This window comes from Gopherus evgoodei, chromosome 8, assembly GCF_007399415.2.
Source record: "Gopherus evgoodei ecotype Sinaloan lineage chromosome 8, rGopEvg1_v1.p, whole genome shotgun sequence".
NCBI lineage: Eukaryota > Metazoa > Chordata > Testudines > Testudinidae > Gopherus > Gopherus evgoodei.
In genome coordinates this window covers 72870031-72895472 of record NC_044329.1, presented here as the reverse complement: position 1 = coordinate 72895472, position 25442 = coordinate 72870031, and the positions used below count along the sequence as shown (strand labels likewise).

Genomic DNA, 25442 nt, shown 5'->3' with positions numbered 1-25442 from the left:
CAGGCTTCTGGGAGAAAGCCATCCATTGGTGCTACGGAACTGTTTTGTCGTCTGGTGACTCAGGGTCAGATTAATGACTGGAATTAATGAGCTACATGGGGTGAATGTGAGAGGTTTGCTCTGCCTAGAAACCTGATAGACCATTTCACGTTCCTGCTAAATGAAAAGTTTGCCTGCACTATGACCCAGGAACAAACTAAAATTAAGACCAACATAAGCAGGATGCTGAAGTAGAATGCAGAAGCATAAAACCACCATAAATGTGCCTTTGCAACACCTCCCTCCCTTCTACCCACAGCAGCTGATGCCAGACCTGTATTTCCAAGAGACTTTGAAAGTGGGAGTACTCCAGACTTAATATTGCTGTAAGCCATGCACTGGATCTATTTCCTATGCCATTATCATCTTCAAAGTTCTGGCTGCCTCTGAAAATGCTATTGCCATGGCAGGGGCATCTCTAGACATTTCGCCGCCCCAAACAGGGCGGCATGCCACGGGGGGTGCTCTGCCGGTCGCCAGAAGGGCGGCAGGGGCTCTGGTGGACCTCCCGCAGGCGTGCCTGCGGAGAGTCCGCTAGTCCCGCGGCTTTGGTGGAGCCGCCTGCCGCCCTCCCAGTGACCGGCAGAGCACCCCCCGAGGCATGCTGCTCCAAGCACACGCTTGGCGTGCTGGGGCCTGGAGCCGCCCCTGTGCCACGGTGAGAAAAAGTAACTAAAGTCCGTTTATTCATGTCTGAACACAGGCGCTGGCATAGCACAATTTTCAGAAGCCTTCTAGAGCCATCACCAGCTTTGCAAATTCAGCAGCTAACCTCCCAGTGATTTGTCACAAACCCTCTACCCACACCCTCACCTGTCGTCCCTACTAAAATGACCTGCCACCATTCCTTTCATGATAACTTTTCTTGAGGTTATTTCCATCTTTATGCCTGATGTGCCCAAAGTTTGTGCAGAAAAGCACACTGCTATATATATACTCTGCAACTATGCTTGCTTTTGCAGGCAATATCTGGTTGGTACTTAGTCTGCTTCGCACACATGCAGGCAGATTTAGTGTGCTGCACACTGATTTTTTATTCCCCCCCCACCTCCCCCGTTGGAATCCATCTTGGACCACGTGTCCAACGGGGAAAACTTCAGGAGTTAGGTTAGCCTAAGTAGGGGGCTCCCCAGGTTATATAGTTTTTCACACTCTGGGCAACATAGCCTGGCGGATCTAATTTTTCAGCGCAGAGCAGCCAGCAAGCCGGGGCAGACGGCGGAGGGCGTGGCTACAGAGGGAAATTGATAACTGTGCGGACAAAGTTGCCCCAGAACAGCTCCGTGTGGCCGCGTTCTGAAAGCGAAGTGACTTCGAACCCACTTCGACTGCGGAGGCCGGCGGGAGTCAGCGAGCCAGGCACAATCCCTATTCTCTAGGCACGCGCGGCTCCGGCTGGGGAGCAGGGGAGCGAAACCCCGGGATCCCTTCGTCCCCGCCCAGGCTCCGCTCCGTGCCCGTCACCCCAGGGGCCGGCCGGCCGCCCGCCCTCCTCTCAGCACCGTAGGCGCGCGCCGGCACAACCCGGAAGCGCACAGACTCTCGGGAGGTTTGCATTCCCCGCCCCTCATGGCCGGAGATCTCGCGAGAGTTGTAGCTGCCGTCGCCGGGTGTCGTGGCCTGGTTCGCACGGCCTGTCTGAGCTCGGGTCCTCCCCGCAGGATGGCGGCCCCCGGCTCTGAGGACGACAAGGCGGCGGCGGCGGCAGGGGGCGGGCCCCCGGGCGTGGGGCGGCGGCGGAGCCGGACGCTGCTGGTGCGGCACCTGCCCGCCGACCTGACCGCCGCGGAGAAGGAGGATCTGCTGAGGCACTTCGGGGCCGCGTCCGTGCGGGTCCTGTCCGACCAGGGGCGGCTGGTAAGGAGCGGGGGCGGCCTGGCGGGGTCTCGCGGGAGGGTCTGATACGGGCGGGGCGGGGCAGGGCAGGTGCGTGGTTACCCCTCCCCCAGCTCCAGTGCTCTGGCGGGGCTGTCTTTGCGGGAGGAGGCTCCACCTCTCCCCGTCCCGTCGCTCCCCGGAAGCCTCGGGCCCCGAGGGCGTGGGGCGGGGCGGGGCGGGGCGGGGCGCCTGACTCGCAGGGGGACTGGCCTCTCCCTCCCCTTTCCTGATCCCAGAAACGCGTTTGCTCTTGTCCGTCCGCCTCGGCACCACTCCATAATAATGATGTTGGGGAAGAAGCCTCCCGGCTGTTGGCACCTGTTAGGTGCAGAGTTAGATCTGTGTGGGGCTCGGCAGCGCAATGGTTAGGGACCCAGGTTCTAGTCCTTCAACATGTAAGTTGCACACTGAGCAACAGCTCTCTAGGGAGAGCAGGCGTTTGAACCTGCGTCTCCCACAGTGCAGCGAGCACCCTAATCGCCACTTTCGCCAGGCTGTTCTGGGGCGTCCTCTCCATCCTGGACCCAGCTAAAGTTTTGTTGAAACTGTTACGTTCCCGTAAAATTTCAAAACACGTTGAAAAATTCCTGACTGGCTCTCACACAGAGCTTAGTTGATTTCAGTGGGCCTCCGGAGGGACGCAGGGGTCTGTCCACATAGAGCTTATTTCAGGATCGAGCTTTTGTTGTGACAATGATAAATAGATGACAGAAGATTTCTTTGGATTCTAAATAATACACCAAAATTATGCAATATGATTCCCATACCCAGTATTATTATGAAAGCATTCTGAAAATAACCGCACAACTTTAGTTTTTATTGCTGTATAGTGGGGCTAGCCTTCAGGGTCATAGGAGTAAAAACAATGTTTCCAGTTTGGGGTTAAAAGTTGTCAAACCCCATTGAACCAGGAATTTAAGAATGGCCTTTATAGTAAATAAAGGTATTTCAAACTCTAACTTAAAATTTTGTAGTGACAAAAATTATTATAATGGTGCAAGTGTACACTTCAGCTCTCCCAGACATCAAAGATGTGTGGACAGTTGGTTAGAGGTGGCAAAGCCAAATTGTTTTTAAAAAAATGCAAGATGATTTAAAAGCCTGAACTAGTGCAGTTAATAATTTATGTTGGACAGCTCCAGAATAGAGAGGCTCAATCCAGGAAGTAGTTGTGGCAATGCCCTATTAAATATTTGGTCTGTCATCTTGAAATGTGAATTTTCTTCATCATCTTCTGTTAGACCCTTAATGCTTTTTCACTATAACAGACTGTAATGTTTAAACCTCAGTCTAAAATTTAGTTACTGGAACCATTTGGGAAAATAAAGTTAAATATATGTTTTTAGTGTTTGCAGGGTCTTTGTAAAAAGAAGCAAAACAAATGCAACAATAATTGTAAAATTTGGTTCCAGTATATACATATAAAATTATGCCAGCTAATAAAACTTTAGGCTGAAGTCTAAACTGTTAATGATAGTTTGTTTCAGATTTGAAATCTGAGAACGCATTTTGGAACAAGTGGCTTGTACTTAGGAAAAAGAGGTAAATCATCCAGTCTAGAAAATAATCATCCAGAAAAACCTCCCAAATGTCAGAACATAGCATTAGGTGTGATGCTGCCTTTGCTACAGGAAAGGAGTGTTGGTAAGAATTGCTTTGATAAAGATGTTCCGCCAATTGGTACTGTTGACTTTGATTTTATTCACTAGAAAAGCCTGTATCATAAAATATGTCTAATACACAATTATGACGATTTAGATATAGTATACTCATGTGAAAATCAGGGCTTGATAAACTTCTCCAACATCTGCTTGGCCACAGACTAAGCATGCTTTAATTTTACATTGGCAAATCTTCACTTCTTCCCCACAATCCTCTACCTCTTTGCAGACCTGCATTGCCTTCACGGACACAGGACTGACTGTTTTCCTCCCTCTTGTTCCTTTTTGTGAGCCATGCATTCCCTGGTCATCCATCTCTTGCCTCAAACATACATTTAGTAGACTAAAACCCAGAAAACTTGAAACCTGCAAATAACTTAATTAACTTTGAAATTTTCGTTTATAATTTACCTTTAAAATCTAATTTAAATATAATTTTTAGTACTAAATCTTTGGTAAAAAAATCTGTAGTCTAAAAGTGTGTGTATATGGCTGAGATCTCTCATACTCTTATCTAAAAAGCTATAACCAACAAATAATTATGTTTGTTTTGCAGAAACATACAGCTTTTGCTACATTCCCCAGTGAAAATTCAGCTGTAAAGGTTTGTATTGGGCTTTTCATTAAATATTGTAGCAAATTTTTTTTAAGTTTCCAGCTAAATTTTAAGATTTCCTTGGTCTCCCAGTATTGGGAGTTTGGGAAAAAGATACAAAATAAAGTAGAGTAAAACTTGTTTCAAGTGTAAGTATGCTATTCATACTGCAGGTTATATCACAGGTTTGGTTATAGCAAACATAAAGTGTGTATCCAACGACAATTGAACATTTGCTATGACGCTTGCTGAAGGACTTCACAGGTGGTGATGTGTGCACATTCAGGACCATACCCTGAAAAAATGTTTGTCCTACTTTGATAAGAGCGGGGATGTTGTCATGTTGATAGGCCCCTTGCAAACAAGATAGAGAAGTAATAATAATGTTATATAGCACTTCTTGTTGGCAGATTTTATATTCGTTCAAAAAAGAGGTAAGAATCATCATGTCCATTTTACAGTTAGGAAAACTGAGGCACAGAGGGGTGAAGTCATGTGCTCAGTGTCACCCAGCTGACCAGTGGAAGAGCTAGAGATAGAACCTAGGTCTTCTGTATACAGTTTTAGGCCACACTATGTACTATAATTTTCAAGAAAGTGATGTTGAATGTGTCAGTTGAATAGTGACTTGGCAACAAGTGGCTCTGCTGTTTTTTATCATGCCACAAATGTGAAAAAATGTTAGTTATCAACTCTAGTTGTACACCAAAATACAGGCTTGCTGACTTCCTAGAGCTTCATAAATTCACAGTTCAGGAATCTTGGTTCTAGATCATTGTTTTATATGCAATGAGATTTGAACCATGCTAACTACAACCATATTTAAATGTGGCTGTTGATTCTAGGGTTGTAGCATGATTTTCTTGAGTTGTGTGGAAAGGAGTATTATGTTTGAGAACTGTTTTAGAACAGAATGGAGTATGGAGAGGCCCCCATTTTTCCTGAGTTGATATGATTAGAATCCTGTAAAGTGAGTGAGTAGTTTGCAATTATTAATATTCAACTTCACTTGCCATTGTGTTGACTAACTTGATTAAATGTCCCTGAAGTTCCTCAGTCTTCACTGGACAGTTTTTGATCCATACTTTCCCTCTCACCACATGACTATTTACATTCTTTAATAGCCTCTTGGGAAGAAATTTCTCAGCATGTGTCTACACTGCAACTTAAGCCCAGGATTACTGGGACTCGAGTCCACTGAGCCGTGTTCGAGTGCACTGATCTTAAGTGTCTACGTTGTATTTTAACCCTAGGTTAAGACTTTTATAACCTATGCTCAAACCTAGGACTGTGGCTTCCACAGTGCAGTGCACAGACTCGAGTCAAAATAACTATATCCCAGAGTCCCTAGTGTCCCCTCTCCCCCACAAAATATGGCTGCTCCAGAACCGTGATGCACCGTGGGAAAACTTTACTGCCTGCCCTGCACGCAACCAGGAAGCAGCTTGCTGTGCAAAGGGTTTGATTGATTGGTTCGCACTCCATTGCAAACTGAGAAGGTTCTCTAATAGTGTGTTTGCAGATCAGTGATCAGAAGAAAATGGATGAATACTGATCTGAGCTGCTACCATTTGCAAAGGGGGGGTGGCTTCCATTTTTAATAGAGTGGATTGTAGATGGTTGGGATAGAAAGGACTAAGGAAGTTGTCCCATGGAACTGTGGATTCTTCTATCTGACTCCCAGGACCCAAGTCAATGGTCTGTGTCTACGCTGCAAAGCAATAGGGCGTGGGCCCTGCTTAAGTCAAGCTTGGACCCTCCACCTGGGTCTGGGCCCTGGGCAGTGTTTCCTTTAATTTTTTACATCTATGTGCAGAATTAATTTTATGTGCATCAATATGAAGGTGATGTGTGGTGCACGTAACAAAATTCATGTGGTGGGGGTGGAGCTGGGGGATTTGGAATGTGGGTGAGGGCTCAGGGTTGGGACAGAGGATTGGTGTGCAGCAGGAGGTGAGGGCTCTGGCTGGGGGTGCAGGCTCTGGGGTTGGGCCAGAAATGAGGGGTTTGGGGTGCAGGAGTGGACTTAGGGCTGGGGCAGAGGGTTGGGATGCAGGGGTTGCGGGCCCTGGGCTGGGCCCAGGGATGAAAGGTATGGGGTGCAAGCTGCCCCAAAGCTGCAGTGGGGAGAGCGGACTCCCCCCACAACCGTCTCTCGCTGCAGCAGCTCAGGGCTGGAGGAGAGACACCTCTCCCCAGCTGCAGCAGTTCTTGTGGGGCTGAGCTAGGCTGAGGGAGGGGCTCCTCTCCCCCAGCTGCAGCAAGTTCAAGGCAGGTCCATGCTGGGGCGGCGGGGAGGGCACCTCTCCCTGCCACGGCAGGTCCGCGCTGGGGTCGGCAGGGAGTGGTTCCTCTCCCAGTCGCAGTAGGTCCATGCTGGTGGAGAGGCATCTCTCCCCGCCACAGCCCTGGGCCCTTGCCTGGCCATCCAGCTTAGAGGGAATTTAGGCCCTGGGTTAGTGCAATTGCAGTGTAGACATAAAGGGGGTTAGGCCTGAGTCTGGCTTCAAGCATGGGCTGTTGTAGTGTAGACATACATACCCTCAAAGACCTCTTGAAAGTTTACATACATGATGTCACCTGGTTTTGTTTCATTCATTGCTTTGTTGACATGTTCAAAGACTTCTAATAATAGGTGAGAGATGATTTGCCTTTGGAGAAACTGTTCTGGTTAGACCCTATCATGTCATGATTTTCCAGGTGTTCTACCAATCTATTTTTAATCACTGTTCTGTTAATAAATACAGAATGTTTTAAGTTCTACATGGAGAGCAACAGATTAGCTGAATAGATTTTGGCTTAATAATTAAATGTTACTTTCTTATTTAAAGGATATCTGACTGTTAATAGTATTGATACAGGTGTCATTTTTCCTATACAATATCAACATTTTTCAAAAATAACTTGCTATAACCATAGAGGCTTGATCTTTGTAAGCTAAAAATAAAACATGTAATCACTAGAACTTTGATTGATTGTTGACAGTCTTGACTTAGCACTTCAGAAAATGAATACAAGTTAATGCGTTTACTTTTCCCTTTACAAAAGCAACTTCCATGAAGGTTGGCAAGTGTTGTGGTAGGCTTCTGTCTGTTCCTTTGCATATAGTAGAAGTTTAGGTGAAAAATGTCAGGAAGAAAAATTGATCCTTTGAAAAATGATGAAAATATTATTTTTATTGGACTGTATTTAAATATTTCTATTTATTAGTTTAACTGAATCTTAATATTCTTTGTTGCTATTGTGGTTATTTTAAGGCATTGTCAAGACTGCATCAGCTGAGACTTTTAGGTCACACTTTAGTTGTTGAATTTGCAAGGGAACAAGACAATGTTCATGTACTTAGTCAACCTTCACTCTCAGAGAAAAATAAAAGGTATGTATGTGCATAATAGCTTGTTTCCATGTTTAGAATTTTTTATAACTTTGACCATAACAATAAGAAAAGCCATTTTTAAAATGTTCACAATATCTTAATTGTCATTTATTTTCAGTCAAAAAATAAAACATGTCAATTTAAAAAATTACATGTTTTAATTCAGTTTCTACAGTAAGAACAATAATAGATCTCTAGATTAAAGTCCCAAATCCTGCCCACATAACAGACTTCAGGTCCAGTTGTGCCACCATTATATAGAATAGTACCCTAATCCAGTGTTTCCCAAATGATTGGTCTTGATTCACCAGTTACTCATGGAAAGATTGTAGATGGGTCACAGGTCTTGTGCAGAGGGCAGTCCATGAAGTAGAAGGATGGTTGGAGAGTGAGCCTGCTCTGCACTCACCCCACAGTGGTGGCTTCTGTCCCCTGAGGAAGAGCCCAGCTTCCTGCTCTGGACATTGTGACCTGGCATGACCTGGCTTGGGCCTTAGTAATTAATTCATAATATTATCGAATTACTTTTAAGATTTTGAATACAAAGCAAAAATGGGTAGTTATTCTTCAAAATATAAGCCTTTTTTAGCCCCATTCAATCTAAATCTGTAAGTATATAACCAATGAGTTGATAGTTTGAGTCTCATTTTATAATCTTCCATATAATACTTCATTTCCAAAAACACCTTAGGGGATCAAGTAAAAGAATAAAAGACTTAAAATTTCTAATTCATGATTTTAGGTCACAAAATTAAAAAATTCAAAATTATATCAGAATAGATCTGACTACCTGGTTGCCTGACTGCTTACATTATACAGTGTATGAAAAGCTTTTGTCTGTCAAATATGTGTTTTATGTAAAATTAAAATCAACCACAGAATAAAATAAACATTTGACTTGTACACACAAAAGAAGAGAAATTAAAATAAGACTGAAATATTTCTCAAATCACAATTTTGTACTTTGGTATTGTACAAACCTCCAAGCATTAGGTAATATGACATTATTTTTTTTCATAAGATTTGGCACCGTGGGGGCAGGGGCGTGGAAGGGGAATGATGCATTTAACTCTGGATTTCTTTGCTTTTTTCAAAGAGCTCAGGACAAGTCTTAAAGATCTAGGCGCTATAATTACAGTACTAGCGCCATCTACAAAAGTTGTAAAGGCCAGTAGACTAACCCACTGTATTTTGGAATAAATTATGAATGTTACATGTGAAACGTGTTTCATATTCTTCTAGGCATTGTGTGTCACATATTTCATTGGAGTTTTGCCCAACTTTAATTAATACTAATCTATTTTTCAGGTCAGAAAAACCAGTGGAAGAAGAGAGAGAACGGAAAGAGCCAAGTTGTCCTAAAATAGAGAATGGAATTGCTCCCAGCCATGGGTGAGTACTGATTCTTTGGCTGCTTAACTATTATATTCCTGGCGTAGTATAGTTACTGTATTAGTCTGCTATCCTCTAAATACTTATTTATATTATTAAAACTTTTTAAGCATGAGAGTAAAGTTAAGTATGGGCATAAGGGTTGGTGGAGTTGGGGCCTTAATATAGATGTGTAACCACACGCAGCTTATTGGAAGTAGGGAAGGTGCACTGTGACTATTACAAACTGAGGAAACAAAAGTTAAAGTTGTCTACAGTATGTTGCGGTTAACATATTTTAATCTTCAAGAATTGCTATACTCTATGTGACTCAAAGCCCAACTATCTTGTTTCAAACAGTAGCCAGCATCAGATGCTTCAGAGGAAGGTGTTAAGAACCCTGCAGAAGACAGATGATGGAGTAATCTATCTGCCCCCTTTTGTTAGGTCTTATCCTGACCTCTAGTAGTCAGAGATCAGCTTAAGCCCTGAATCATGAGGCTTAATATCCTTTCCACTGGGTTTTATTTGTTTTTGTTTTGTATCATTAAGTATGATAACTCTGGACAGGAGATCAGTTCTGAAATTCAACGTTTAGTTTTGTGCTGTACTTTTTTTGGCTGAGATGTCTGGATTTTATGGAGTGCTATATTCTATTAACCATAGTTGGCTTTGAGGATGTATTTTAAGAGGTATTTTAGAAGTGAAATATTTCTTTAATTTTACCTGTAGAGTTCAGGAAATGTAAGATTATTTGATATTGCTGCTGGTCTATTGATTTTTTAAAAATTTTCTACAATGTTTATTTTTCCTCAGGCTAACCTTTCCTATAAACTCTTGCCTCAAATATCTATATCCACCGCCTTCAAGTACAATCCTAGCAAATATAGCAAATGCCTTGGCAAGCGTGCCTAAATTTTACGTACAGGTAAGTGAAGAAGGAGAAAAGCAAATGAATACAAATCAAATACCAATATTTTCTTTGCTTTTTTTTTAAATAATATATACTATAGTAACTATTATCCTATGGAATAGTGCTATTACTTTAGTTCCTGTGGATAATTAAGACTTGATTTTCCAGTGCTAGGAGTTAACATTTTGCTATTAAATAAGCTGAGATAAATATAGAGAAGATTTAGTTGGCAAGAAGTGGATGTAATTTCACTAGCATTGAAGACTTCACTGGATAATTTCTTTGTACTGTTTTTGACTCAGGTACCCAATACTGTAAATTGGCTTAGAGCAAACCCTTTGTGTTAATTGTACTTAGCCACTGTCAGGTGTGTCTGGCCTCCATTGCTAACTCGTTAGCTACATTTTAAGTTTAGTCTTTATTTCTTCATAGCAGAATGTTAACTTCATAAGCTAAGCTTCATATGCGGTTAGATCTTCAGCTGGTGTAAATTGACATAGCTCTGACTTCAGTGGAGTGACACAAGTATACACCATTAGGTTTCTCACCTGGGGTGCTTAGCTAATTTACAATACTAATGCTGATAGAGTACAATATAAATGTTAAGTACTTTAAAAAAAAAACAAAACCCAAATCAATAACAGTAACTGTTTTTATTATAGTTGTACTGAGTTTTAACGTATACTTCTATTTGAAAATAATTGCAAAAAGACACCCCCGTAGTGGAGTGGAAATGGAAGATTGCAAATAGCTTATATGCTAGAACCTCAGAGTTATGAGCACCAGAGTTACGAGCTGACCAGTCAATCACGTACTTCATTTGGAGCCGGAAGTACACAATAAGGCAGATGCAGAGACCAAAAAAAAAGTAAACACAGTACAGTACTGTTAGGTGTAAACTACTTTAAAAAAAAAAAAAGCATAATTTTTCTTCTACACAGTAAAGTTTCAAAGCTGTATTAAGTCAACGTTCAGTTGTAAACTTTTGAAAGAACAAGCGTAAAGTTTTGTTCAGAATTAGGAACAACCTCCATTCCCAAAGTGTTTGTAACTCTGAAGTTCTACTGTATTGATAACATTTCTTCATTTAACAAACATGGCTGTAGTAAAAGTCAGTAGATTTTTACCTGTATGATTTACAATTGAGTAGAATACTAAAAAAATCATATTAAAGAGTTAGAAAGTACTGTGCCAAAGAACTAGTTTGTTTATAAAGAGAATTGTTACCTAATTTTTATTTCAGGTGCTGCACCTTATGAATAAAATGAATCTACCCCCACCCTTTGGACCCGTTACTGCTCGACCACCCATGGTAAGAAATTTTGTATATTACATTTAATATGTGTGCCTTTTCCTAGGAGGTTCATCAGTATTTGCTGTTGATTAGACATTTGTGCAGCTGTTGGATGTGTTGGCATGGGCTCCAAACTGGTGTATGTCTATTTTCTGTCACAAGAAAAACTGAATTTTCCAACAGTATGAGATGAAAACCAACGTGTTGGTAATATCTTTCAGAATATTTCAAAAGTAATGGAGGGCAGTGAAATGGAGATTACGGTAGTGCAAACAATATCTTGTAGCAGTTATAGGGAAACATGAAAATCATTTGAATACCACACGTTTAGTCTATTGCATAACTAACACATGAAATGTTCTTTGATCTATGCATTCGTAGAGAGTTCTTATGAGATTCCGATTTCTGATATGAAAACCACATAATCACTCACTTTGGCCCTAGGATTTAATGGGTTGTTACGAAGGGGAAGAGAGAGGGAGGACCTGAATCTATGGCCCCAGTTCTCCACTATGTCTGGATACAGGGAGCTGGCTGTAGCTCCCCGTCTCCAGCAGATGTTAGAGCTTCGGCAGGCTTACTGTAAGTTATGCCATTAGCAGGATCAGGCATAGGGAAGCTCAGGTCCCACAGCTTTCCCTGGCATACCACCATCTTCTCCTTGTTCAGGGATTGGGAGGGTAATTTCTTTAGGAGGTTACATGATGCACAGTAAATTTAGCAGACCAGTGAATTTTCCCTGATATTTCCCTGTGCATCTTATAGGACAGGAACAAATACTAGAATGTTATGATCAGCTAAAAACTAGTAACCGTTCAAAAGACCCAGTCTCTAAAGTGCTGAGCAGCTTCTGTAGAGAACCGAATGTTTTCATTTTCATTGACTTCAGCACTTTTTGCAACGGTCCCCACGTTTGTTAATCCAAGTGGCTGTAAGCTTTACAGCAAAGTGCATTGGGAATCCTATCAGGGTGAGGTTATTTTGGCAGGAATCTGCTCAGAATATTCCTACAGTAATTTCATCTCTGTAATCATTAACTAATCCTTACTACACCTGTAGGTAAATAAGAATTATCCCTATTTTACAAAGGGAAGCAGTTTATGGCTTGTTCAAAGTCAGAGGAGATTCAGCATAATAGCTAAGATTAGAATTTAGGAGCATCTAGCTTTCCATCATATGCTCAGACCATGTTCCTTTCTAGTCTGTAAACTAAGAATGGAAAAGCAAAACTTCTGGAGAAGATAGCTATTTTTCCTTTCTTAGTTTCTTACGTGCTCTAATTAATCTTGTCTTTCCCCTACCCTTCACTCCCAATCTTAATTTGAAGAATTATGTATTTTGTTACTATTTTTGAGTTTGAATTGTTTGATGTAAAATTCTCATGAAACTGAATTTGCCAAGAGTGACTAGATAGATCTTAATAACATCTTTTTTTGAAAAGCTTTCTTTGCCATCTGCCAATTTATCATATTTGAGGCTTCTTATTTATGCAGAAGAAATTAAAACATACATTTTTCCAAAATGAGTGTTTAAAGACTTCAATTTTATGTCTTTCATTGATTAGTATGAAGAATATTTACCAGCGCCTGTGCCGCCACCACCTATCCCACCACTGCCTCCAGAGGAGCCTCCTTTGCCTGAAGAAGAGGAAGATCAGGAATCTAGCAGAGAAGAATCTGAATATGAAAGTGCTGATGAGGAAGAAAAAGAGAGGTTTGTAATTATCATAAGCAACCATGCTTTAAAATAAAAATGCTGTTCTTGTAGGTCTCAATCCAGCCAAAATCATCCTCTGCCTCCTGGCCCATAGAAGCTCCAATTTTGTGACTGAATATCCCCAGCTATTCTAATATGTAGGTGGCCTTTCCTGACATAAATTTTAAAGAAGCTTCAGTTCTTAATATTCTCCTTAAGGCTGACAGCACTCTTCTGAAAATCATTCAGGGCAAGGATGAATATGGTCATGTGGCTCAAAAATTAACACTACTAGTTTCCATACACTTTTATTCTCCCAACTCCTCCAAAATTCCTGTTGAATAGGGGGAATCTCTTATCTGTTAGGGAAGACACACAGAAAATCTAGTCTATGCTCTGGAAGTGATGTCAGCTTTCTAGCCACCTGCATGCTGAGTGTTCGGTCCCATATGTGGTGGGATTAACAGAGCTCTATACCGAATATGATGCAGGAGGTGCAACGCTCATTTGCATGTGGTCTCCTCTCATTAAGTAGCTGTGCCACTTGCTTTTGATTTTTGGATTGGCTCTTTTATTTTATGACATTTGTGGAAAACTGACTTTCTCTAGCCCTCCACCCCACTATTATCCTGCATTGAAGCTGGTGTCAAGGGCTTGCCTGGCTTACAAGGCCAGAAATTGATTGTGTATTATATGCATTATGCCATGTATTATGTGGGATTAGGCCTTTAGGGCAGTCTTCAAAAATATTTCTCACTGCTAATCTGTTGCTTCCAATTTAAAAGTATCTAAAATTCCTTGAAAGATTGAAGAATTTAACTAATCCTAATTAGAGCAAATACTTCTAACATTACTTTGAGCAAAGATTTCCTTTTATGAGTCGTAATATAGTACTGAAAATTCTGTTTCTTGTAAATTTACCTTTTTTTACTTTGGTGAATTTAGGCAGATTTTATACACCCTTTCCTCATGCCTGAGTACTACTCTAATTTAATAATCCACATTCTCATCAATCTAAATGTTCTACAGTAACATTATTTACTGTATAATAAGTAATGTGTAGCTGCATTCTACTAGTGCAGGGGTAGGCAACCTATGGCACGGGTGCCGAAGGCGGCACGCAAGCCGATTTTCAGTGGCACTCACACTGCCCAGGTCCTGGCCACCGGTCTGGGGACTCTGCATTTTAATTTAATTTTAAATGAAGCTTCTTAAACATTTTAAAAACCTTATTTACTTTACATACAACAATAGTTTAGTTATATATTATAGACATAGAAAGAGATCTTCTAAAAACATTAATGTGTATTACTGGCACGCGAAACCTTAAATTAGAGTGAATAAATGAAGACTCGGCACACCACTTCTGAAAGGTTGCCGACCCCTGTGCTAGTGTATCACAGATGTGTGGGATATAATAGAACAGTTCAATACATTTGAGTTTCAGAAGTCTTGGTCAGAAATAAGAGGCTATGTTTCTAAGATGGCATCTCTAGATTAAAAACTAAACTGTTTTGAATGTCTTTATTGTGTTTCCAATTTAGAATGACTAAATTGATGGAATTAGCAACCATTCAGCCTAAAAGACCAATATCCACAAAGCAGCGTAGTGTGAGAAAAAAGCAAAAGATAAAAGACTTGCTGAATGCTCCCACATCTGCTCCCCACAGGTATTGTATTAATATTATTTGTATTTCTGTAGTACTCGTGTATTGAGTATAAGGAATAATCACAAAAAAGTGCCTTGCTCAAGATTTTTTATTTTTCTACCTCAGAACCTTTAGTGCAGTATGTCCTACTGCAAGATGAACTGCTGTAGGCGATCCTTTCCAATTGTTACTAAAACTTCCCTAAACAGATGGCACTTGTATCATGCTCTGAAGTCTCCAAGACTTGAGCTTTGCTTGATCTCAAGCCAGATCCACAGCCATGGACCCTTTATTGAGACTGTTCTGGCCTCAACCATATCTGTTTTTCTATCAATTTGTTTTGTATCAAGTTTGAAATAGATCTAAACAGAACCCTCATTTTCTTCTTTATCCATTGTGGCTAAAGGCTGGAACATGGATCTGAATAGGCTTAGTAGGAAATATGAAAATACAGAAAATAATAATTTTGTTTAAATGTTTTAGCAACTCCAGTTTTATTCCACTGTGTCTCTAAAAAACAGAAGTAATATCTTGATCTGACAATCAACTGTTTAAAAATATATTTATACAAGAATACACTTTTCCCTGCACACTTGAAGAAAACTAAATTGCACATTTTTATGCTATGTTAGAATAGCTGAGGACGCTTGTTAATATTTTTGCTTTGTGGCTAATTTAGATAATATAAGACAGTTCTGCTTTTGCAGAGCTCTAACGGAAAACTATGAAGGAAAGAAAACAATCACTTAATTTTCCCTTGGCTTGTCTGAGGAAAAACTAGTCTAGACTTATTTTTGTCCTGGTGATTTAAGAAATTGGTCGTTAAAGATGAGTTGCAAAAGATTTTTTAAAAAAATCAGACTTTGCCCTTTTCTGCTTCGTTAAGATGAAAGCCTGGAAGTTTTGGAGGGTGGGTTGCGGAGGTTATTGTGGTTTTAAAATATTTGTTTCTACTTAGACCAATTTAGTTGATACTAACTTTAACACCTTCTAAAATTCCAAGTCAGATAAGGCAAGTTGTACGTTAGCATGTGCCAAATATTTTAGCATGTGCCCTTAAAGCTTAGGCTGTCCCCTAGGCATTAACTTGACAGATTGCTAAAGTGCAGCTTGCCCTTTCTTTACTAGAATTGTACATGTTGTTAGTTAAAGTGAATTATCTAACGTGATCTGACATCACACCTTTAAATCCTGGTCTTAAAGTAGCCCTGGAAACATGAGGGGTGTCAAGTCTGGTCTTCCATAGTATTGCTGAACGGCCCTTGTGGAATCTTAGAGTAGAATTAACGTGTACCCATGCATGCTAATTGAAAGCACGCTAATTGGTGATGAATATTTAACAAAGATATCTTTTACCCAAAATGTTTACCAGTCATTGAAGCCAAATAACAATTTTATACAGTCTGCTTCTCAAATCATTTGCTTAACTTACATTCTTAGTTCTTGTTATGTCGTTTATATCATTTGTTCTCACTCATAAGAGCATCTTCCAGCCGAGAGGACCTGTTTTCTAATATAGAAGACTCATAGACTTTAAGGCTAGAAGGGACCACCATTGTCATGTAGTCTGATCTCCTGCACGTTGCAGGCCACAGAACCTCACTCATCCACTCCTATAAAAGGCCCATAATCTGTGACTGAGTTACTGAAGTCCTCAAATCTTGATATAAAGACTTCGAGTTACAGAGAATCCACCTTTTACTGTAGATCAACCCTGCTAGTGCATCCAGTGCTGCAGAGGAAAGCAAGCTCCCTCTCTTCCACCTCCCTGGGTTTCTGCCAATCTGACTTGGAGCAAAATTGCTTCCCGACCCCAAATATGGTGATCAGTTAAAACCCTGAGGATGTGGTGATACGCAGCAGCTGGACACTTGGGAAAGAATTTTCTGTAATAATTCAGAGCTCTCCCCATCTAGAGTCCCATCTCCAGCAGTCACAGATAGGCTATATGCCATTGTAGGCTTCCTTGTTATCGCATCCCCTCTGTAAACTTATGCTAAGTCTAGAAACAATTTAGTCTTCTCCCCCCCCGACCCACCCACCCACACTTCTCCTTTTGGAAGACTGTTCCAGAACTTCATGCCTTTCATGGTCAGAAACGTTCATCTAATTTTGAGCCTAAGATTGAAGCTAAGCTTTTTTTTTTTTTTTTAAACTAATATCTTTTTAATCCTCCTTTGTGTAGAGACATAAAACAAGCCTAATTTATTTTCCTTGGCATGCAGTCTTTAAGAAAGTGTATTTAGTTGTGCCTCATATGATTCCATTTAATATTCTCTTAAGATAATTTTCTTTTGTATGCGAGTCTACCTGTATTATACGGTGATTTCTGGTCTTTGTTTTTGCTGTTTGCCAACTAAACATGTCTCATCACTGATGAACTAAATGTAACCCACAAAAAGTTAAGTCTAAAGTTTAAAGTTGCTTTGAAAATAGAAAACTGATGTGCTAACGGTGAACAGCATTAAATATAGTTGGAAAAGATACATAAATTTTGTTTGACCATGCCTGTTCCATTGACCATTTAAACTTTAAGTGAGATTGACATATTGTTGTTTTAAACAGTAATCTGCACCCTACACTATCACCTTCGGATGTGTTTGAGCAGCCACAATCTGTAGGTCATAAAAAAATTAAGTTCCAAATTTCTGCAGACATTCCGGACATTCTTCAGAAAAGTTTAGAGAGAGACCAAAACAATGGTAAGAATGCTTATCCTTAAATTCTTCTATCAAATAATTTGTAATATTTTAAGGTGCAAAGAACAGACAAGGTAATATGTATATAACATCATATATGAGTTGAATATTTTTATGTTCTGTGACTTGAAGAATGATGACTCTGAATAGTGATGGTTTATTTTAATATTTATTTAATGTGAGTTTTCTTTTAAGGAATTCAACCCTAAGGCCTGGTCTCGACTTAAATTTTGGGTCGACATAGCTGCGATGCTCAGAGCATGAAGAGCTGTGTTGACCTAACACCTTGTGTAAGCTACCATCTGTTGGGGAGACAGTGTTCCTACAGCGATGGAAAAACCTCTTCCATCGCTGTAGGCTGCATCTATGCTATGGCATTATGGTGGCATAGCTACAGTGCCATAGCAATTTCGCTCTGCTCACCATAGTGTAGCATGTCATTCAGTCAGTAAACTTGCTGCCTTAAATTTCACATTTTTCAGGAATTCTGTCTTTTACAAGACTTTCTGTTCAGTTTCAATTCAGGATGGGGGTGGGATTTTAAGGCTCTAAGATTGCCTCATCAACACAAGATGATGTAGTATTTTTCTCTTTTTAAAGTGAATTATGTGTGTTAATATTTTTAACAATCTTACAAATTATGCTGAAGATTTCACATGGGGTAAAGAGGCATTTCAAGACACTTCATGTGTGCTTCAGCTTCTTTTTCAGATCTTTGAAAAGAGCAGCCTTCCTGTAGTTGTCAGTTTCTGTAATGCCCCAATGTGCACTTGGCTCGTATTGTCCCACTGTCATTATAGTGCTGGGGCACAAAGGTTTCTTATAGCGTTATTTCCCAATATTATGAAGTTCTTGTAGATATTCTTATTGAATATAAAATGAGAATTTAACAAACCTTATAAAATAGCGTAATGGGGACAAGAGGGAAGAATGGGTCTTGCTGAAAGGTGTTTTCTCCAGTAAAGTAAATGCTGGAGCATTATATGAAGCAGATGTCTTCTGTCAAAGTAGGAATTAGGACACATTGTTCTTCATGCATCTGAAGAAGACAAAAATCATTATGTATGTACTAAAATTTCTTTCTACTTTGACTTATATTCAGAACTTAACCCCTCTAAAACTTCAGGATTTTTTGGCTTACAGTCCATCCCTTCCCCCCTTCTTTTGGAATGTGAATCAGCTCTTACAAACATTGAGTACAATGTTGTATTCAACTTTCAGATCTTTATGCAACTTCAGAAGAAATAACTAATGCAGGATTTGGAAAGATCTTCCCAGCTCCTAGCTCTAATGATAAAGAGGACACAGAAGAAGAAGATGATGATGATGAAATACCATCAGAATTTGTTTCTAGAAGGGAATTGGAAAAAGGCAGACTTTCTAGAGGAGGTATTTTCTCTAGATTAGTTAAAATAGAAACTAACTATTATATACAAATCAATATTTTAAAATTACTGATATTTTGTTTTAAATTAAATTACACTACTGTTACATAGTCTATAATTTACTATTATGTTGTAAGATATTTGTTTTTCTTACAGTGTATAATTTTTTTAAATGAGGTTTTAAAAAGCAGTGAAATGAAGATTTATTAAGTCATATAATATGTATATTGATTATTTTTTCCCATCTTTCCGTCATGGTCAAGAAATGGAAAAACTTGCCATTTTCAAAAACTATGAGCCAGGTGATCCAAACTGCAGGATTTATGTGAAGAATTTGTCAAAACAAGTTCAAGAAAAGGTGAGGAAGGATTTATGAAAATGTTCTGTTGTTTTTCTTTGTTTGCTGTCTTTCCTTACGCAACCATTTTAATTTCAGGATCTCAAGTTTATTTTTGGAAGATATGTTGACTTTCAATCAGAAACTGAACGAATTATGTAAGTTATTCCAATTCTTGGTAAAAATTAAACTGTGCACTAACTTTTACAGCAATAGTGAAAACTACAGTTGAAGTTGCAGTCATTTTGAGCCCCTTTTGTCTGCTTCTAATTTTGGGGGGAGAAAATCATTTTGGCCGGAAAATGTTAATTGTTAGGGGAGAGTAGAAAACTTTTGTATACAGTTATTATGTATTTTATCTGGAAGTGGTGTGCCTATTAACAGAATATTTTTTGCCACCTACCGCATAACAGTGGGGAAGGACTGGATGGTTTCTTTTAATGCAACATTTATAATTTACTTGGCGTACACACAACTGCCACCTACTGAGTGGAGTGGTACATTTGGGTCTAAAGACCCTGCACTGTGCCTTTAGAACACAGAGCCGAATCCCAGTTCCTGATGTCGCTGGATTGGCCAAAGTGTACAGCATTGTAATGATTGGAGTCCTAGGTGCTTATGCATCCGTTAAATGTTTGGTTGTGTATGTGGTATTTGTTGCAGTAGTACAAGAACTTGCTGTCCTGCCTTCTAATGGTGATTTTTGACAAATGGCTAGTAAGTTTGTCTGGAAAAATATATCGGTTTCTAATGACATAACCCTGCCTGTACCAGAATATAGGCATCACTGCCACTTCCATTCGCTCCTCAACTTGCAGCATGTGAAATTTATTTCTATTGTAAACTGTGGTGGAGATGGGGTAAAATTTAAACCTTTCATCCAATTCCCAATTTTATTTCCAGGTTTGACATACGTTTGATGAAAGAAGGTCGCATGAAAGGACAGGCTTTCATTGGCCTTCCTAACGAAAAATCAGCTACCAAAGCCTTAAAAGAAGTAAATGGATATGTTTTGTTTGAAAAGCCCATGGTAGTTGTATCCTTTTCTGAACATTTTCATTTTAGTGCCTTTAAATTTAGGTCAGTTCCTGAGATTCTTGCTTCCTGTTCTTGTAAACTCACTGTCTGTCTTAAATGACTATAGAAAAGAATAGGTATTTCTTATTAAAATTACAGACAGTATAATAATCACTTAATTCACATTTGCTTCAGTGATCATTTAAAACTTTATGGGTTAGACTTTCATTCTGAGACAGAAGAGTAAATGTGTATGTATGACTTTAAGATTTAAAATAAAATCACCACTTATGTCTTTGTCCTGCAAACACTTATACATATTCTATGTCACTCACATAAGTAGTCCCATTGACTAAAGTAAAGCTATGCAAGTGTGTAAGTGTTTGCAGAATCAGAGGCATTATTGTGGAAAATTCTGATTCACTCTTAAACTTTCTTTACGGATCAACAAGCTATTCCTTCCCAAAGTTTGTATTCAAGTTAAAAAAAAAAAATCATGTGATGTAACAAGTTTAAATTCAGAGGTTTTTTTAGTTAATATTTGCCAATTAAATCATGGATCACACAGAAAATAATCCACTTTTTAACTACAAAGAAGTGCTGTGATGGTGAAATAGTTCCATTTGATTTGAAGAAAGGGTAAGTGTAGCTTCATGTGACTGGAGTAAGAGGTAAAGTTGGATTGAGTACATGCATGTTATGTATATATTCCAAACATTCATTCTTCAAAGTTTTGTTTGCCTTCTAGTGAAATAATTATTTCTCTACTAAATGATTCTGGTTTCCTGCTAACAGTTATCACTTATATTTGGACTTGTAGTCCTTAACAAAACCTTAGCAATTTGCACGATCTGCTAGACCAAAACAGGACTCCAAAGAAGAGAAAAGAAAAAGATAGAACAAAGCTAAAGGTAAGTAGATTTAGTGAGAAAGGAAAGAGAACATTCAGACTTTAAAAAAAAACAAAACACAAACTAGTCCATTATTTGAGCACATAGGGGGGAAGGCGAATTCTACAAAGGAAATCTATCGGGAAGCCAGTGTGCAAGGAGGCTGTCAGTTTTGACCTGTGTTAACATTTCATTTCTCTCTTTTAGAATCATAGAGTCTACATCCCAGTCCTCAGTTGTAGCAATGATGTGTGTTGACATTCAATCCTCAAACCATTGACCCTACAGTTAACTTTAAGGAATTGTGGCACATAGGAGAGAGTAGGATACTGCCAGTCTAACATCTCGGGATAATACTCCAGCAGGGCTATAAGCCCCAGAAGTAATTACTGCTTCATTGCTATAACCTCATAAATACTACTTCAGTTTCCTTGCTGGCATCTCCCAAGGAGTCTTTGCTTTGGTGATCCTGTGTTTAGTCAGTGGGATCTGTGCATCATTGCAGGTCCCTTTAAGCCTTGCTTGTCTAGGAAATAGCATGGTGTTAGAAAATGTTTTCGCTAATGTGATGTTAAACACGATTTTCCCTTTCTGTGGACATGGATAGTTGTGATTAAAAAATGTGTTTGCTGCTTGTAGGGTATCTGTCCACACTGTTAACAAAATCATATTTAACATCGTGTTAGTTTGAAAACATGTTCCTATTTCCTAGTATAGACGAGGTCTTAATTTGAGTTTATCTGAGAAAATATCTCCAAAAAGTTCTTATGTTTAAGTTTTTTGTCTGTTGGTCATTGTTAGTTGAAATGAAGTCAATTTCAAAGTTGCTGTTTCTGATGGAAAAATAACAGCACATTTTCTTAAAATTGTTTTGAGATGCTCAGCATTGCTGTCGCTAATGAAGTATTTATTAAAATAGACATTTTTCTTGTAGATGTGTCCACTGGAGGCCATGCTATCTAACCTATATATTGCTTTTAGTGGTATTTCTAATGTTTTTGAATTGTCGGTCAGACTCCCTCTGAAACTTCTGGCTTGTGCAATATTGAGATGGCGTGTAGTCTACTTTTGAATAAGCTTTGGTAACATTCGGTAAAGTTAGCAGTTTGATTTTTATCAAATTAAAAACAAATGCTGTTCACAAGTATTTTCTTACATTGGTTGAAGACATTCTAGGCTTCCCAATTTGTTCCTTGTAAAAAAGAAGTCACCTAGTCCAGTTTCTGACTACACTAACTTACAAGTTTCAATTGGCATTGAAGTTATATAAACAAAAACGGCTAGACCTTGATTTGATCACTAATCATGTTTTTAACAGTTAATTCAGAGTTACTATTTTGGAGTCAGGTGTCATACTTGCCTGACCTTTATTTACAATGTAAAAGGATTAGATTTGCAGATGGCAAATTAAGTTTCTAATAAACTGAGTTAGTTAAAACACCTTCATTTAAACCCAGCCTTTTGTATCTTCAATATCATGGAATACATAACACTGTTGTGTGTACAATTGGTCACTACAGAACTCAGGCAAAGTGGCGCAGTGGAGGGCTAAGTTCGTTTAACTTTGAATTGCTTTGCTTTTGCTAAAGAATAACAAACATGAATCCTAATTTTATTTGAATATATTTTCTTCTATGGTTGCCAAGAGCCAAAATGATTTGATGTACACTAGCTTTTGATGCAAAATAGTGGTTTCTATGGTGTGAAATCTGGAGATTCAAGTTTATACGTAAATTTTGTAAATCAAGTAAAATAAAAATACTGCAAAATGTGAATTGTATACCCAGCAAATGTAAATTGATACACCCATACTACTTGTGTCACTTTATATGGCACTTTATTAGTATCAAATTATTTTATTAAACAGTGAAAATAGCTAAATTTAATGGACAGTAATTATTCTAAGTATTGCTACTTTCTCCTTTATGAAAATATTGTAATGCAGTGGTTCTCAAAGCCAGTCCGCTGCTTGTTCAGGGAAAGCCCCTGGCAGGCCGGGCTGGTTTGTTTCCGTGCCGCATCCGCAGGTTCGGCCGATCATGGCGCCCACTAGCCACAGTTTGCCGCTCTAGGCCAATAGGGGCTGTGGGAAGTGGCGCGGGCCGATGGATGTGCTGGCCGCCCTTCCCACAGCCCCCATTGGCCTGGAGCAGCAAATCGCGGCCAAACCTGCGGACGTGGCAGGTAAATAAAACAGTCCGGCCTGCCAGGGGCTTTCTCTGAGCAAGCAGCGAACCGGCTTTGAGAACCACTGCTGTACTGCACATGATTTCCCAGAAGATGAAAAATATATAGTTTTGACTTTTCATTGGCTGGAATTCCCTTTCCCTTCACTAACTAATATTTTCATGAACAGTTGGATGCCCAGTTCTGATATAAATAAAATGCCAGCTATATGAGAGAGCAAGGAAGAAGCTAATGTCGCAAAGGCTACTGGCTCCAGGGAGAAAGGTAGCTTAAAAGACTGCATTGGATGGAAGCACGATTTAAAAAAATAAAAAAAAAAAAAATTGAGCTGATGGAAAAACAGAACCTTATATAAAATGCAGACCACTGACTGAATGGGACAGTAAATGGTGGCATTTTCCTAATAGTTCCTCAATTTATTAAGAGCCTCACTTGCTTATGGGAGTGTAGTCATCATTAGTGAGAGCTCGTGTGCATCAATTTGCAGATAAGGGATCAAAACAGCTATATTTTATCGAACAATCTCATAATAAGTAGTAAAGTTGTATAAATGCAATACTGAGAATCAAGTAAAATTAAACCACATTCTGCTGTTCTTCTTTAGAAACATTCCTGCGTAAATACTGCAGTAATACTGTCATGCAGAGTGTATCCTTTCTTGTTGTATCCTTTTTTTGTGCAATCTTTTCCATAGCACTCAAATACCTCCAAGTTCTCTTTTAGTGTAGGTGCGGGGAGGAATTTATACTCTTTTTACAATTTTGTAAATCTCTGTTCAAATAAGTAAGATACTTTAAAATTATAAAGGGGACTTTTTCAGGAAGAAAGTTAGTGAATCAGGTCACTTATTTACTTAGAGGGACACCATGAATGTTTCTAGTCTCAAAATGTGACCTTTCCTCCCTGTTCCTTCTCTAAATCCATATAATTCTTTATTTTGTGGGCCAGATCCAGAACTGGTGTAAATTGGCCTTGTTCCATTGACTTCAGTGGAGCAATGCTGACTTATATCAGCTGATGTTCCTTTTTTAAAAAAATAGCAACACCACACTGTGTGTTAGAATGTTTCAGTTTTGATGGGGTGGTTATAAGCAGAAAACAATCCTTGATGTTGTCTTTTTAAGTAATACATTCATTTAATGACAGCTTGTGTTCCAGTTTATGGGACGCAACCTGCACTTAGTTTCTCTCGTAACTTTTTCCTTTTTTTAGAATAGAGAACAGAAAATCTAGCAATGTCTCATAATGAAGTAATGAAGACTGAAGCTAAACTTTATTCATTGCTACCTTTGTTTCCCACTTCCTGGTAGTGTTTTATAGCTACTAATCTATAATTTTCTTCAGGGGGGGTGGATTACAGCATTCTGTGATTTAACCTTAATTTTTTTTAACTTTATAAACTAATACATGCTGTATGTAATAAGCCAAATTTAGCTGGCTCAGACATGATTCACTAATTTTCTATATCTTAAGATTTTTCAACTTTCCAGTTAAGCTTCTGACAACTGAACACAGTAATTTTCCAGTCATTTATACGTTTAACATGCCTTTATAATGTTCCAGGTTCCTTTTGTGTTCCATCTCTTTCAAGTGTTACCAAGCCACAGGAAGAAGCAGTGTGATCAACAGGACTATTGAACAGTGCGTAGTAGCATTTCAAATGTTTTTAAAACAAGACTTAATTCTCTTCATTCTTAAAGGTTCCAAATGCTTTTAAACACATTGTAGCCTATCAGAAGACAGACATATGAAAAATGTATATTAGTCTGCTTGTTAAATTGCTAATAAATTATTCCTTTCCCCTTCACTTCGCGTTATACCTGCTCTTTTTATTTTTTTGGAGATGAGGTGTTTACCTCTTACAGAAACACAATACTGAATTATTTTACATGTTTATGCGTCAGAGCTTTAATGTCAGAAGACACATTCCTAGGCTCCAGGGTGAATGATATTTTCTTCCTGCCTTGAGGATATTGGTGTGCTCTCTGAAAGTAAAAATGGGGATAAGAATCAGTTTTAGTGAATCAGGAATTCTTGTTTTGCCTTGGAAACAGTACTGAACTAATGCCTTGGTATTGTGTTGGGGGCACAGTACCAGCAGAGTTTTGGGTTTTTTTTCATTCAAATGAACATGAGTTACTGCTGGTCATTCATTCTTGGATTGAGAATTACACTGGTATGACCAATATCAATAAAGTAGGGACCATATCTGCAAAAATATATGAATAGTATCAAGTTCAAAGAGGCCCCAGTCCTGATTGAGGCCTCTGGACATTACCATAAGATACCAAACTATTATAATTTTAAACACTGCTAAGCCAAGGAAACAATGTAGGCTAGCATTCTTACTCGATTATTGAAGCAGCAGTGCTATAAATCAATGCTTTTTGGCTATCTGAAAGTATGAGATACTAGTTTTCAGAACTATAGGAAAGCCAAGCAGTTTTATATATTCT

At 39.1% G+C, this 25442-nt stretch overlaps 1 protein-coding gene across 3 annotated transcripts; it reads left to right on the top strand.

Moving 5' to 3' along the window:
• Positions 1-1635: 1635 nt before the first annotated feature.
• On the top strand, positions 1636-24793 carry RNPC3 (RNA binding region (RNP1, RRM) containing 3). Of its 3 annotated transcripts, XR_004001604.1 has the most exons (16): positions 1636-1896; positions 4135-4182; positions 7431-7549; positions 8858-8941; positions 9737-9848; positions 11077-11145; positions 12692-12840; positions 14367-14492; positions 17037-17173; positions 18392-18559; positions 18819-18913; positions 18992-19050; positions 19796-19928; positions 20748-20820; positions 23591-23634; positions 24550-24793. XR_004001604.1 is itself a non-coding variant. In XM_030572660.1 (15 exons), exons 1-14 carry the CDS (start codon positions 1702-1704, stop codon positions 20805-20807), a joined length of 1554 nt encoding a protein of 517 aa, XP_030428520.1. In that variant the 5' UTR covers positions 1636-1701; the 3' UTR covers positions 20808-20820; positions 24550-24793. The 3 variants fall into 3 exon arrangements, 2 of the variants coding, with proteins under 2 accessions (XP_030428520.1, XP_030428519.1); XM_030572660.1 differs by lacking the exon at positions 23591-23634; XM_030572659.1 differs by having other exon boundaries at positions 23591-24793.
• The last annotated feature ends 649 nt before the right edge of the window (positions 24794-25442 follow it).